Source organism: Siniperca chuatsi, linkage group LG8 (genome assembly GCF_020085105.1).
Source record: "Siniperca chuatsi isolate FFG_IHB_CAS linkage group LG8, ASM2008510v1, whole genome shotgun sequence".
Classification (NCBI taxonomy): domain Eukaryota; kingdom Metazoa; phylum Chordata; class Actinopteri; order Centrarchiformes; family Sinipercidae; genus Siniperca; species Siniperca chuatsi.
In genome coordinates, this window is record NC_058049.1 from 4,483,294 (window position 1) to 4,499,557 (window position 16,264).

The following is a 16,264-nucleotide window of genomic DNA, read 5'->3' on the forward strand; positions in this document are numbered from 1 at the left end:
ACCAACAGCACGGAGGATATCATGCAGCACAGGGCTGCTCTCGCTGTCATTCCACCCATGGCTGTCTAGACACATCAAGAGAATTGGGCGCTGGAGCTCTGAAAAAAGATGTTACTCGCCGATCCCTCCACTTACCTCCTGCAAGCATCGAACCACATCCACTGGATCACCCAGTATGAGGGAAATCTTGTTCATCCATGGTGCTGGCTCAGGCTTCCCTGATCTGCTGTAACCCCACAGCTGTCAGCATGTACAAATGATGTGGAAGGGGTCCTTTGAGGACAGTCGTACCAATTACGCTCTCCCTAAAAATATGGAATTGCACAGCACCGGCAACATGAAGGAGGAACAATGAATCTCTTGCTAAAAATATTTGACTGTACATCTTACTTTTTAGTTTTCTGAAATCCTTTTTAGTGACTCATCCCGATTAACTGCCCTGAGTTTGACTCTCGGTGCCCCTCCTGGTGTAATAACAGCACCATGTGGTAAAACACCAATGATGGAAACTAAAAGAAAGATCCACAGTCTCGGTTAATGACTCAATAATATGGTTTTCCTCTTCTCATTTCACACATCTGAGCACTCCGCCCACAGCTACTGACTGAAATAGCTGCCATCTAATGGTCCTGAGAAAACAAACAACACATCACATCCCGTTGTTTTCTGTGAATAATTGCTCCTCAAACTGCGAGCAGCGAATAAAACCTGGACTCTGTTCCTGCACCACAGGAGGGAGCATTGATACAAAATGAAGTCCTATATATCATTTCAAATGAATAATCAAGTATCAGTGGCACTGTGGGGAGGATTAAAGATGTCCATTTATGTTTAATGTTCATTCATATAATCACAATGAAGTCTATCCATACTGCTGCTTCAGATACTGTTAACTGTAGTGATCCAGGACCTGTTGACTGATCATGATTTTGAACATTATAAGCCATAAGCCAAGAATTTATTGCAAACTTGTTGAGTGGTGATGCAGGGAAATCTATCGCCTCCAGCTCCAAATACAAAAAAACCTGGGAACAGCTGTGAAGCAGCCACGACTGTTACGCTCGAAACCAGTTATGTGTGAAATTGTTTGAAAAATAATCCATTATTTTAATCTGCTTGGAGTGACCGATTGACATCTGATGCATTTGAAGCTGTGGTGAATCCTGCCAAAGAAAAACAATAAGTTTCAAATACTGTGTGGCAAACCTTAGCCATATGATGCGCTCATAACAAATACAAGGATTTAATTGCAGCTACTGTTTGTAAGTAAATAAAATATGATGGAAGTGAAGTCAAATTTCTGAATGACATGCATGACCCTAGTCATATTTTTGGCACCATTTGTTGTACAATACAATGTTTCCAACCAAACATCTGATCATTTCTTGCATGAACAAACTATAAAATATTTGCAAATGCTGTTTTCCCAGGTGTCGTTTTTAGCCGCGCTAGCCTGGCTTTAGGGATGTCAACGTCAGCCGATCCATCACTTTGGTCCAGACTAAAATATCTCAACAGCTATTGGAGGGATTGCCATGAACCAGCAGCTCAAAGTTTTCCCTTTTCCTGTGAAATATTTCAATAAATTGATGGAAGTGTGAAAACACTATGAAGACTTGTTTTATTTTTGCACATGCCCAGTACAACTAAAGATCTCCCACACTCTGATTTTCTGGGGATTCAGAATGTAAACCTTCACTCCTATTTCAGATAGAATGAAGACCAGGATGTGAACACAGCTGCAGTGTGAGCAGATGGAAACTTGAGGTCCTGCCACTGACTGCCTGACAGTTAACATCTGCCACCATGCTGTGTTTCAAATGATCAAATGGCACAGAAACTCCAAGTAACATACAACAAAGAACTGAAATCATTAAAAAAAATCCAGTGTTTGTACTGGTGAAAAGGACGAAACAAGCGAACTGAACCAGTCAGTGTATGTACTGTAAAACCAAAACAATGAGCTAAGAGTCTAAAAAGCTCCATAAAGCTGCAGAGTTGGTGACATTACACATGGTCATTTGATTCATTAATATAATTATTGATTAATGGAGCTTTAAAAAGGCACCATCAGAGTTGCTGCAGCAACATAAATGTCTGTGATGGAGAATTTTGTACTCCAAGCTGGGTTTCATAATGGCTGTATCAAACGATATGATAAAAGGACATTCAGAGTTAAATATGCATTTCCATACACATTCTACCTTCAGGGGAAACAAATGAGTCACTGCAGCATCAGGAACACTTTTAAAGGCATTTATTGATGAAATACACACTTAGGTTTGACAAAAGCTTCCGTAGTTTTGTACGTAAGAAATTCCAGACCCAAAACTCCTTGAATTATATGTGGCAATGGAAACCAGTTCATAACATATGCAATAAATAATAATAATAATACAAAAGGAGGCAAGGAAAAGGACACCTGAATAAGTGCCTGTGTTAACCTGAAAATAATAAAAAAAAAAACAAAGTCTGAGAAACGTTTCACAGGAAAAAAAGGGTGAGGAAAGAAAAGAGAGAGACGAGACTAAAATAAAATCCAGTCGTATTGTATTTCGGGTGCATTAGTGTATGTTCTGAGATTTCCTGGTCACCCTCAGGACCAGAAGGCATTTAGTGACCTGAGGAACTGACTGGAAAAAAGAAAAAAAGTTTAAAAAAATGAACCATTGGAGTTCTACGCTGAAACCTGGAACCATCTGAGAACCGTATATTGCACATTTTCCTTGCAAATACAATAACCACATTGCCAGATTCACACAATTTAGTTTTTTTCTTGTTTTTTTTTTTTTTTAAGCCTGACCTAAAAAAGAAGACACCTATGTGTTTGTTATACACAGAGCATTGCGTAGACATTAACACACTTGGAATAATACAAAAAAGGGAATTCAATTGCAAATTCATAATTTAAACCATTTTATGCATGAGTTCGTTCTAGGTTTCACAAAAAAAGAGACAAATACAAATTTGTGAGCAAAAACTTTTCAAAAATGTATTAACCAAGAAACTACTGCAGAAGTCAGCATAAATAAATAACAATAATAAAAAAACTGGACAGATCTATTGATGACATCTGCTATGGCTCATGGGGGCATGCCACTGTGAGGTTTGGTAGCTGTTGACCAATTTTCCCAATTTATTTGAGACTGCTGGTTTCAGTAATTCCCAATCTATCACTCATACACAAAAGTCAAGAGGAGTCATTTTCAACTACTGCGTCTTTGAAAAAGGACTTTGCTGATCCTACCACCAGTGAACAATCTCTAAAAGCAACAGTCACAATCCTGAAGTGGTAAAACAATCCGTCATTTGCTCACCCATGGTGACGTGATTCAGTGCACTTGAGCGTGGCGCTTTTTCAGAGCAAAGCAGCTGCGGCATCAGCTGCAGCAGTGCAGTGCCACCCGGGCCAGACAATATATATTTTGTGGGGTGTGTTTTAGTCCATGTAGCCATCTGAGAGACCCTCGAGGTCTCCCTCTCCGTCACACACAAAGCCTGCCTGTGAGATTACTGAGCTTTACAGAGGACTCAGAAATGAGGGAGAAATAGTGAGCTGGGCAACAAAGAAAGCTATCACACTCCCAGAGTGGACACTTATTACAACGGAGTGAACATAGCCATTTTAAGTTGCCAGGAATGATTCTGCTGCCAACAAGCTTGAAATGAATGTTGCTGCCTTTACAGAACAAGCTTCTGAGACGTCTCGAGTTCAGAAACTGTGTACAAAGAAGCCCAAGTAAAATGTTTATTCCTCTTCACATCATGGTGGTAGCATATACTACGATCTGCTGGTACTGACAGTCCACGTGAAGCTGCGGAAATCACCTTGAATCGAAATTTCACGGAGCTCACCCACAGATCTTAGCAGGAGATAACACGCAGGGTGACAGGTATTCAAGGTCAAAAGCAGAAAAGAGGAGTTAGAGAGCTGATGCTCTGACCTATCACGGCCTCCCTCCACGCCGGAGACCTTTTTGGAGCTGATACCGAACCCTATCTGCTGCGAGGCAGAGTCGAGCCTCCTGTAAGCCTCTTAGCTTGGCTGTCAAGCATAGCGGCACTGATGTCTCAATGTTGGTGCCGATTAAAAAGCATGAACATCGATCCAACCTGGTGCACGGGAGGTGGGAGATGCAGCCAGCAGTATTCACACACAGACATGCACACACAAACTCTCTGGTGCTGAGGTCGTCAAATTTCCCAAGAGCTCAAGAGAACTTTGGGAATATTAAAACAAAATCACCTGTGTGGATGTTTTTAATTTATTTATTTTTAAGTTATGGATGTTCTGCACTTACAGAGCCAACTATCTGTTAGAGATTGAGTCTCAATCTGACTGAGGAGGCGCAAACATCTCACAGGAGAAGCCTATAATAAGTGAGTTTCTCTTTGAGGCAGAAAATTGCAGCTAGCACACCCAATTTCTCACCAGTTTTCTTTTATTTTTCACAGCATCATCCCCGTCACAGTCTGACTTATTAAAATTCCCTCTGTGCTTTCCAGAGCAAGCCTCGGCAAGTGGGTAAACCAAACCCTACAAACCAATGAAAAACAGCACCTTCTTTATCTGCACAGTGAGACAGCTCTGACAAGAGAAGACAAGCAAGGACTCGAGGACGTACACGTACAGTGCAAAGATGTGTGAAAAAGGCGACAGGAGAACTTCGCGACACAGTGCTTTTCTGTCTGACTGAATCTTTCTTGAAGAAATCTGAAGTTTGAAACAAGGAGTTGTTAGCACCATAGAAAACACCAGTGGCAGAGACAATTTCTGACCATAACTGTGGCGTAGCCCCCCCTCCCCAAAAGAAGACCCTGCCTTCCCCATCCATCACACAGAACACAGGGTTCTTGGATACGCAACAAATACACAAGGACAAAGTGAAAGGCTTTGTTCACACTGCAGTCTTGTGTGTATTTGTGTCTGCTGTATGATGGAATGAGAAAAGACTGCTGTGTTTTACTTTCATTCTACCATGATCAGTTCCACTGAACTGATGGTTTCTTGATTGAAAGCTGTGTGCACGTTTCCTCTTTTGCAACTGTTTTGTCACTATCAACACTAAAATATTTGTACCTTTTCAGCTGGCCTTTTACTAGATTTTTTTTTTTACCTTGAATCTATGCACATGAGATTCTTTTCAGACACAAACAAGCTATTTGGTCTTCTTTCCACTGTTTTTGTCCTCCATGGCGACACTGATGACAAATCAAGACAGTGTATCTGTTCTGTGTGTGAGACGTCTGAAAAACACAGCTGAAACACCTCCTGTGTAGACAAGCTGTTAGGTTCTGATACTGTACTAAAGATCAATGTGGTCGAGATCTGAATTAAGAAAATAAAAACGTTTTCCTCTTCACAGCAATGACAAGAAATCTGATGAGTTTTGTGAAAACAGGAAAAGCCGCTGCGTGAAGGCAACCACATCAAACAAAATGGGGAAAAAATGAACACACATACTGGTAACCTTTGTTTCAATGCCAGTCCTTTTTTAAACAGTACAAATCAGTGTATGCAGTGTTCTGCATAATATAGAAATGTATGGGTTAACATTTTTTTTCTGTTTGTAGTCATTATAGTAGCACCTTGTTGGGGGGTTTTACAGCTTAATCACCTGAGGAAAAAGCTTATGTACATTTAAGAGATTTTATCATATACTGAATGCTCACAGGAGAACCATGAGGTGACAACACTTTAAATATGACGAGGACTCTTGTTGGGTGAAGCGAAGATCCAAGACTGAAGCTACAGAGAGCTGAATGGCAAAATAACATTAACATTTGGGATGCCTGATGCCAGGGTCAAACAGCACTTTCCTTGCATAAAATTGCAAACCAGATCACTGTGACGTCGACCTCAGAATGTCTTTGACAACTGGACAAAATTTACTTGACAATGGCCTTGTTTCTATGAAACAGCCTGTGTAGAAGCCTTTAAAACACCAAGTCTGCACTTACAAAGACATAATAGCGCACATTACAATATTTTTGTGGGGATTATCAACAAGTTCTGACACAATACTCTTCTGTGAGCTGACAAGATGGTAATGCTCACAAGATGTGTTTGCTTTTTAATAGGAATAAAAGGGAAGAGAAAAATGGGGAGAAAACACAAGAATAATTTAAAAATAAATGGCAAAAACTGCAATTTCTTGTGCTGCAAATTATATATTTATAATCAGATTTTCACCTAAACCTGCAAGCAGGTATGCCAGGGTCTGGCAACCTGGTGCAATTCGGAACCAAACATGCACCAACTCCAGGCAAACAGGAGGCCATTTTAACCTTCTTTTTTTTTTTAAACGCATACTTTGCATGATCTTAGATCTGCCCCCAAAAAACAACGAACACTTTACATAGGTTACTGGATAAAGGGCCTTGAAACATAAACATAAAGGTCACCGTAAGTGAACTGAAACACGGAGAGAGGATATCAAAGACTGCAGGAGGAGTTTTGGTTGAGCTGGTTAGGTACAGACCTGTAGGCTATAAAAACGTTAATTTAATACACACGTCATAGGTCCTAATGTGGCAGGGTTCCTATACATTTTTCCACTTCCAAATCTCAAATCTTGGATTTAAAGATTATGACAGATATACAATGGTGGATGAGCTAACTGACTTTGCCTGAATATTACTATACAAAACTGCAAATACCACAACACTGGGAATGATGAGAGGATTTCCGATTTACTGTATGTATTTGGATCATGAGTTGTTGTTTTTTTCATACTTTTCAGGCTTGTTATACAATTTCACAACAGTTTTCAAATTAATATATTTTTCCAGACTTTTGGAACCTAATGATGAATAGGAACCCTGCATGTGAACATACAGACAAAACAGCTTATTTTGGGCAGATACAATGCCAAGGGTTAATAATTGTTTAATTACTGACGAGACAGGTCAGTGAGGTAATACTACTTGAGGTCTGACACGGCGTTTAGGGATCCAGTTGTGGTTATGTTAAAGACAGTTTAGCAGTTTGCTTTGAAAGTTGTGAGTTAAGACATTTTGTTGTTAAACAGAACATTGGTTTGCTGTGTCACAAAGTTACAGTAAGAACAGCATGGTCCTGAGGAACAATCCTCCTCAAGATTATAAACATACATTTATAAGCACCAAATGACCAAACATTAGTCATTTTATCCAGAATTTCATTATCAAAATGTTCAAAAAACCTCAGTACCTGTGTGAAACCTGAATTTGTTATTTCTCAAAAAGATTTGTAAATTTGTGTCTTGCGAAGTCAACAATATTGAACACTGTCTATACTGATTTTGTGACAAAAACGATATCCACTTGACTTTCAGAAAGGTTCTTAAATTGATTTTCTTAAACACTGTGCAACTTTGCACATTTGCAACTCCAACTGGCAGTGAGAAGTAACTGAAAAATACCCCATAAACACAACAATGTGACATCAGTAATCTGCACTCACTGCACTCATGTTTGTCAAACCGGCCTGTCTATGGTGCTTCATACTGAGGAAGTCCAGCTCTGAAGAGAAGGCTTGCAGTTTACCAGACACTTTATATTTTGCTGTTAAATTACAAATGTCAATTAACTTCCTGTGGGCGAGAAAACGTCCATACTTAACACCAGAATTTCATTTGGACAAATAAGATGCTCTGTTGCAGCCCCACTGTTAAGACAAGTGAGACTACAAAAAAGAAATGTTGTATTGCAGCTTTGAGCGAGTTTTGCAGTAAAATTTCAACAAACATAGCAGACGGAAATGCATGGTATAAGGGTGCAGGGTGCCAACAACATCTGCTGAGAGCCGCTCAACCCAGAAGCTGTAAACATGTGGGTGTATTTGCCTTGGTGGTGCTGCTGAAAGACTACAGAAACACAAGGATGGATATTAAGGACTGCATGGTGTGAAAACGTAGAGATTAAAATCAATAAAAAATGAACAAGTTCTCTGCCCAAATATTGCATTTTTATGTCTTGCAGGCATTTTTGAACATGAGTGTTTTGTGTAGCATTATTGTTAAGACAGAATTGGTTGATAATAATGTCCAAAAAACCAAGTCAAACAAAAAAAGACAATGGTAGCTGTATTCCATAGAAGGCAGGTGAGATGAGGAGCATGGGGGTGGGGGAATAGTTTTGAAGCTTTCTTCTTATCTGCCCTAAAGTCTTGTAATGCCATGAGAGCAATGTAACATACTTAGACCCCACATACACAAAAATGGCAGAGGATTTGATATATATGTTTTGTGTCTTTCTCAGACAACATAAAGATGCATTTATATATTTTGATACTGATAATGAGTCTGTCTTTAAAAATCCTAATTTATCACCTCCGGACACTTATCGCCCAAAATATAGATAGCACTTCTGGGATCCACTCTTTTTTTTTTTTTTTTTAACAGTCTAAAGTCTCTCTCTGTAATGACATTTTATGTACAATATTGGTATATAGAACATAAATTACTACACAAAACATTTTAGCCTATTCACAATTGACAATCATCAAGAACCCAATAGCAAATTAGACAAAGCCAACAAAATGGAAAAAAAAAAAAAAGATTCAGAGACAATTTACTTGATAAACAGCTTAAAATTGATGCCTGCTATATAACTTTTTCCATATACTTTCTGTGCTCCCAAGATGTGTCGAGTGTATTGTGAAAAGAAAAGAAAAAAAACACCTTTTTATAAAAAACTTCCTCCTCTCCTCTCAGTCATTGTCTCAGGAGGATGAAATCTGCATGAAGCTCAAAAAGACGGTCACGTGATTCTCGACATCGTGTTTGCGTGTAAACAGAGCACCAGTAGTGTCTTGGTTCCATGTGTCTCTTCTGTACAAAAGTATAAATATATGCTTTCTCTCCATTAGTTGTTCTTTTTTTGTTCTTTTTTTTTTTTTGTTCACATATCTAGGATGTAGCGGACAAAAAAAGGGTTGTTTTAGTTCCTAAAAACACACCAGTGTTGCAGTATCTGTGCTGGAGGTTGCCAGTTTGTCGTATTTGCCCACCCCCCTTTAGATCCCGATTTGCTGGCTTGTGTTGACTTTTACCGTCGGGCTTTGCTTGGTGTTGGTTGATAGTCTTTGCATAAATAAAAAGGTTTCGGCACAGTCCGCGGCCACTGGGCCAAAGAAAAACAAAAAAACAACCGCTGTGTCCGTTTTAGCTACAGCAGATCCATCTTGGGTCTGTAATGGAGCAGGAGGGGGGATTTCTGGAGGGAAAAACAGAAACACAACCTCAGTATGAGCAGTTTTTGTGAAACCCCTTAATAGACTGTTCACTAAATCCCTCCTCGAAACAGCAAATAGCGAATCAACCTTACCGTATCTAAGCAAGCCATGACTGTGAAGCTTTGTATTGCTGCACATGTTGAAGCATTGTGGATGTGGCTCTAGTAAGAGAGATACTCCATCTCCAAAGAGTTTGGAGGGTTGTGTCTTCATTTCACCCATCCAAAAGCAAAAATATGTGGGCAAAATTGTAAGGAATCATTTTAACAGCTAACTAGCGTTCAACAGAAGAAACACTGTTACTCCCAGAGGCAAAAGTTAGCATATCATAAGCTAACAAAATTATTTTGTGGGGTTATTGATTATGTAATCACGTAGGGTGTGGTTTCGTCTTCACAAATAAAACTGATAACATAAGTCATTTTTAGCCTGTGTCCTTTGCTCATATTAAAGACAGTCTCACACACTAAACTGACGACTTGTCCCCTGGACATTGTTCCTTCCATGCATGTTGAAGGAAGTGTTTGATACTGTAGGTCCTGCAATTTCCCTCATCCTAAACAACAATCTAATTAATGGTTTAGTTCCCTCTTGTTTTAAACATGCGGTAGTACATCCCATTATTAAAAAGCCTAACTTCGATGCAACTGTCTTAAATAATATTTGGCCTATTTCCAAGTTGCCATTTTTATCTATGGTAATGGAAAAAATCATCTACACTCAGCTCTTATCCTATTTAGAAACCAACAACATCATGGAGACATTTCAGTCTGGCTTCAGGGCACGTCATAGCACGGAGTCAGCTCTATTTAATCACCAATTATCTACTGATGTCTCTGGACTCTGGTAAATGTGCCATACTTCTCGTACTGGACCATCTCGAGCACCAGGTCAGGATCCAGAGTAGCGCCCTTCAGTGGTTCACCTCCTACTTAACAGACAGATCCTTTTCTGTCAAAACTGGTAAACACTTCTCCTCGTCTGCCCCCATCACCTGTGGAGTACCTCAAGGGTCCATTTTAGGGCCAATATTATTTGCTTTATATATATTCCATATAGGCTCAATCTTCAATAAATACAATATCTCCTGCCATTGCTACGCAGATGACATTTAGTTATACCTCTCTTTAGAACCAGGTGAAATCAACAACACAGTTAGGTCCCTCTGTGACTGCCTCAAGAATGAGAAATATTGGATGGCAAAAAAAACCTGTCCAGTTAAACAATAGTAAGACTGATGTGGTCTTATTTGGCCCCTCCAACTCCATCGGGGGTTTAGCTAGTCACCTTGGGCCTTTGGAGCCTAACATTCATAACCAGGCCAGAAATCTTGGTGTCATCTTCGATCCTGCTTTAAAATTTGACAAGCAAATTAATACGGTTGTGAAAGGTTGCATTTTCCACCTAAGAAATATCACAAAACTTAAACCGTTCCTCTCTCTCAACGACCCGAAGATTGTCACCAATGCCTTAATTTCTTCTCTGCTGGAGTCATCCTTGTTCCGATTATAGAGCTCTCAATCTCTTGAATTTTTTTAGTTTTTAAAATTTGATAAGAAAATTTTGTATTTATTAATACTTTGAAATCAGTTTGATTCAGTTTTGGCTGTTTCAAGAGTTTGATACACTGAGGCTTAATGTAATAAAAATCACATTAAGCCTACAAATCAACAAAGTTGAGATGGCTTTAAATGGCAATATAACAGTTCTTCACAGGCAATACAAAACTATCACCACATTATGCCACAATATTTGTCTTTTTGAAGCATGAGTTACCTTAAATCTCCATCTTGTCACAACAACAAATTTCAAAGTGTGGTCCTTTCCCAAGATTTCCTCATTGCATAAAATGTCCAGCTGTGAAAAGACAAAAGAGCAAATTAGTGAACAATTTCTGACCTCAGAGTGTTTGAACTTGCCAACATGCAGGATTTAAATCTCCATTTTCCTACAAAGATGTTAACATGACTAAACTATGACAGACACTATGTTGGAAGCCTCTGCTGTTGGATTTTCAGGCTGCATCTGAGCAGTGTGATGCAGAAATAAAACTTCCACCACCTATATGCTGCCCTTCTGTTCTTATTTTTCAGTCTGAGTTATAACATCGCTGTTACTTGGAGAGGAAGCTGGGGAAAGCTTATTTTGACGTGGAGTGGCCCCTTGCTCCTGTGCAGCAGCAGGGCTTTTTTGGAGAACACAGAAGTTCAATACTGAACACGAGGCTGGTTCGCCAAATCTACCGCTCCTCCTGTGAAGTCAACATTGATATTCTGCTGAGCAGTGCCTCGCATCTGCCAGTCAATACTGAGAGAGAGAGAGAGAGAGAGAGAGAGAGAGAGAGAGAGAGAGAGAGAGAGAGAGAGAGAGAGAGAGAGAGAACTGGAAAAAACACTGCCACAGCATCACCTGCTGGCTCTGACTGGAAGGACGCTCTGATGGATAAACACCAGCCAGCCTTTATCAGCACTGACAGAGCGGTGGAAACTGCCAAGGCCTGTGATTAAGAAGATACCAAAAATAATCCAGAGGAAAGGCTAGAGAGCTGTAATTTCATCTTGAGTCAATCAGGGCTTTTGTGTCAAAATAAAAGAAATTTGATCCCTGATCCTAATTTCTTGTACGTCACAGCTGTGGGAAGATGCTTATAATCCTTACAAAAATAAACCTGCAGAAGAAGAGTAATGACACTTCTATGAAATGTCAAGTAAGAAAAATACATTTTTAAGCAAAAACACCAAAGAATTCACTTGTTTTAGCTTCAAGTGTGAATATTTTCCCACAAAATGGCGTTCTAAGAACAACGATCATTCCCAGTTCTTGCAGTTTGGACACAATGGGGGGGGTCCGAAAGTTCCTCCGGTCCGAAAACACCTATTATTCTACATCTTAAGGTAAATGATGATGATTTATAATTCACATTCAATTTTCTGAAAAATGCATTGTCACAAAGCTGAAAACAGGGTTATCACAAGACAGTGACAATATGTGACCTCTGACGAGGGCGGGGCGAGAAGGTATTGTTTAGCTACAAAGAGTCAAAAGCCAAAAAGGTTGGAAACCACGGCTCCAAAATGTGAGAATCTTGTAGATCTTTACATAATGTAGATTATAATTTAAATATTATCGCCTACACTTTAATATATACAGTGACTTTGGAAGATTAAGTAACACTTTTTAAAGAGGTTGGTCAGTTTGGCTGTTTGTATTCATTTATCCATGCGTTCAGAAACATTTTAGATGGGTGACAGTACCACAACGGTGGGTTTACAAACATGAGGAATGAGTAAATAGCGCACTGTTCTCTGACAAAGCAAAGTGTTGAAAAGCTCTGCGCTTGGCTCGCCGCTGAAATAAGAATCGGGTTGAACAACAGCTTTTGACAGTCAATAGAAATGACAACAATGGCTGGTGGGGAGAGCGGAAGCCTTGCCAAAGTTGTGCTATGGAGGCCGATGATATGATGGAGCCTACCCACTCATCTTTGTGACAGCCAGTAAAAAAAGAGACAGAAAATTAAAAAATAGAAGACATGAAGGCGTCTGTGATGATTATCACGGCATTCTAAAAATCCATCTGTCAAATTATTGCCCACGCTTCCCCCTGCTGCTCTGAACGGGGTGGTAAAGGCAATAAATAGAAAAATTACCACATCTAGATATCATATGGGCTTGTTTCCTGTTAAATATAACAAACACAAAGGCCGTGTATGAGTCACTGCAGAAAAGTACAATAAACTCACCTTTATGTAATTTCTTGTGATTAACTAAACTTTCTGATACACATGGCCCACTGCCCAGCTGGTACGCCAAACAAATTCAAACAAACGCCAAGAATTAAAAATTTGTTCCAAATTGCTACAAATCCAACTTTGGGGGGGGTTTGTCAGATTTTAACAAGCACAGTTGATTGTTTCTACATTATTAGTTAAGCACAGGAATTAAGATGACTGAAAACAGTAATCCATAGCTGCACTCATAATGCTGTAAAATTCATTTTGGACTGAAACTCCCTGGAATAAAAAACAATATTTCACCCAGGTCACTCTCATCTTGTCCCACCACCCACTCAAGTTCCTTTTGATTATGAATAATTCATGGCTGAGGTGATTCTCTAATATTTAGACGCATTTATATGTCTTATATTTCCTTTTCCTTTTGTGAAGCATACCAATGTTAAACTTCAAAATGCACTGTGCGGCCTGACCTTTTCAGAATTTTGCAGGTGTGATCGGGAGGTCAAATGTAGCTTTGAGCAATATAACCATTTGAATGCTGCCAAATGTTAGTTTCAAGGTTATTAACATGCACAGAACTGGCATTAGGCAGGAAAAAAACTTCCTCAACAATAGGGCAAATTGTTTTTCCCTTGAATTTGTCTTTATCCTGTGATGTTTGTAGTTTCACAGTTGTATACCTTCACTAAAACTACATTTAGCATGTGACAGATGTAGCAATGGCATCCTCTCAGCACACACTGCTTTCTGGGCTGATGGAGCATGTTATTATCTGTACCTCATTAAATGATGTCAGGTTAAGCTTTTTGGCGATGAACTTCTTGAGGTGGAGGACTGTGGCTTGTGCTGAACAGCGGATCCACTTGCGCTTCAGACCTCGAAGCTTGCTGCTGTTGCATTCCAAGCAGATGCTGACCTGTGAACACAAAACATGAAAACATCAATAAGATAGTTTTTACAAGGCTATCAATACCTATTGCAGGTTAAAGGACTACACAGTTTGCTAATAGCAATTCAAGATTTTTCCAAAACACTAACATGCTGAGCAAAAGCAAAGGCCTAAATACAGCTTAGGACCAAGTCATTTCTGCATTTATTCTCAAAATTTCACTCTAAATTCTCTTTATCTCATTTGAATTGTCATGACCACAGGATTAACTCATTAAGTTCAAGCAAATGTGCACAAAGCTTTCAAGTCAAGTTCAACTTGACAGTTTTATTTAATTGGTCAAGGATGCAAAAATGGCAGTGTGACCTAGCCCTCAGAGATGCCATTTAGCCGAAAATGTTTTAACAAAAGCTGTTTCATAAGTACTTTTCTGGTAAAATAAATAGTGCAAAATGATTTGGTTTGCGGTCAGTTACTTGTGTGTGTTGTGTGGTGGGGTAGCAATCTTTCTAGCTGCAGCTAATACTGCTAGCTTAATAGCTAGTTTCCGCAACTGCAACTCAGCTTGGCACTGGTACCGATTTCCAATTCAGCTTGTACTGAACATCCCACTGAACCAATGTGTTTTGCTTATTGGCTTCTTTCATGCGACTGAGTGTCGCTGCCATAGGCCTGTGCAGTTGTTTGTCCCCTGGGGTGAAACGGTAGGTGGTTTTGGCAGTCGATAGTTGCAGGAGTCAGAATGCATTACTGCCACTGAGCTCCTGCCCCCACATATCAAAAGACAGAAGAGGAGGACAGGAGCCTTATATTTCTTCATTTGTGGGTGTCCTTCTGTCACACTCCCTCTGTCTGTCTCTTTAGTTCTCTTTTGCGACAGGAAAAACTAACATTACCTTGATTTCTGCTTGGAACTTGGAAATCATCTCTGTTCTCAAGTCAACATTGGCAGTGCTTCAGTGCACCCTCCTTCTATAAGCAAAGAGCAACACCGTAATATATCTGCTTTCCAGTGGCGCTGGCAATGAAGGAGGCTCATAATGTGGAATAAAAGCCTCTGTGGTAATCTGGACTCCACAGCAGCTCGACGAAAGTTTCATTACATTAAAGTACATTAGTGACGTCTTTATGGAGCCAAAGAGTCCGGCTACAGCTATACACAGTCACAGGCAGCCTTTTTGGTGCCACGCAGAGAAAGCTTAACATTATTTTACGGCTCATTACTGAGTCCCGATTGCTTGCAGAGGTCTGAGGCAGTATGTCTACTGGTATTGTTTTTATGGAGTCTCTGTGTGTGTGTGTGTGTGTAAAAAAATAAATAAATACATTTTTTTTTAAATTTAAAAAAGCTTGAGTCTCTGTATGAGTATTGAGTTAGGACCGCTGATAAATCAGGCTTTGAGCATTTAAGGCTCAATTATTAATTATGAGCAAAGTTGCGTTCTCCAATTTCTCCAAAACAGACTCTTTAAGCCGAAAATAACTGTAGTTTATTAAGTTAACACAATCTTTTCTCAGCCCACGGAAACACAACCCCTGAAGCTCCACTACTTCATGCTTTGCTGATAAAGTAGGTTTCTCTGATTAATTGTGGCACTATTGTAATCCTTGTTTTTTTGGTATGCCACTGCTTTCATTAGCACTGCCTCACGCCCCAAGGTTACACTCTGAAAGGTCGTCCAGAAGACAGTGGAGAAGTGGTCTGGAAGTCGGCCATGCGTGCCGGTTCGCCTGCCGGTTCTTACATCTGAGTAGCTTCTACATCTTCAGGGACATCGTGATGGGGGGCGGGCAGCTTTCTGGGACTATTTCATCCCTCATCTTCATTCTTCTTGATTGCAACTGCTGCCATCATTCCTCTGGACTTCTCTCTCTCTTCTTCGCGTTTGTTAAACTGTATCATGTATGACTACAAACCCCTGAGATATACCATCTTGTTTTTCATTTTCAAATCCTCTCTCATCACTATTCTGTTTTTTTAATACAGTCCATCTTTTATTATGGCATCCTCTGCTCTCTACAATCTGGGCTGGTTACATCATTCTCAGAAATAAATGTGCTTTTAAGGACCTTTACGGCATTAAGTTATGTCTCTAGTATTTTACAGCTGAATGGAAGTCAGTATAAGCAAACACAAAGGTGGTATCCCTCAAGTAACTTGTTACTAGGAGTGAGCAATGAGGAACCATTCCTCATCAGGATATATGTAGTTTTGTGTTGGTGTAAACGATACAGCAAAAATGATACAGTTGACAAATTTAATTAACAACTAATTTGTTCTGAAGATAACCTGCAGCATTAGTTTGGAGAGTAAACAGTAAAATGTGGGGCCTCTGCCATCGCATGTCTATGGATATTCCCTATGGATAATCTTTAGGTAGTCTGCACACAGAAAAAATGTCTAAGCTTTCGCTGGAGAAGG

At 39.7% G+C, this 16,264-nt stretch overlaps 1 protein-coding gene across 1 annotated transcript in view; it reads right to left on the reverse strand.

Moving 5' to 3' along the window:
- Positions 1 to 2,242: 2,242 nt before the first annotated feature.
- The window catches only part of LOC122879915 (polycomb group RING finger protein 3), a 61,837-nt gene continuing 47,815 nt past the window's right edge, over positions 2,243 to 16,264 (reverse strand). Inside the window, exons 8-10 of the mRNA XM_044204499.1 lie at positions 13,732 to 13,869; positions 10,994 to 11,074; positions 2,243 to 9,198 (exon numbers count right to left, since the gene is read on the reverse strand). Of these exons, the coding sequence (XP_044060434.1) occupies positions 9,151 to 9,198; positions 10,994 to 11,074; positions 13,732 to 13,869 (267 nt within the window). The 3' untranslated portion in view covers positions 2,243 to 9,150. The remainder of the gene's footprint in view (positions 9,199 to 10,993; positions 11,075 to 13,731; positions 13,870 to 16,264) is intronic.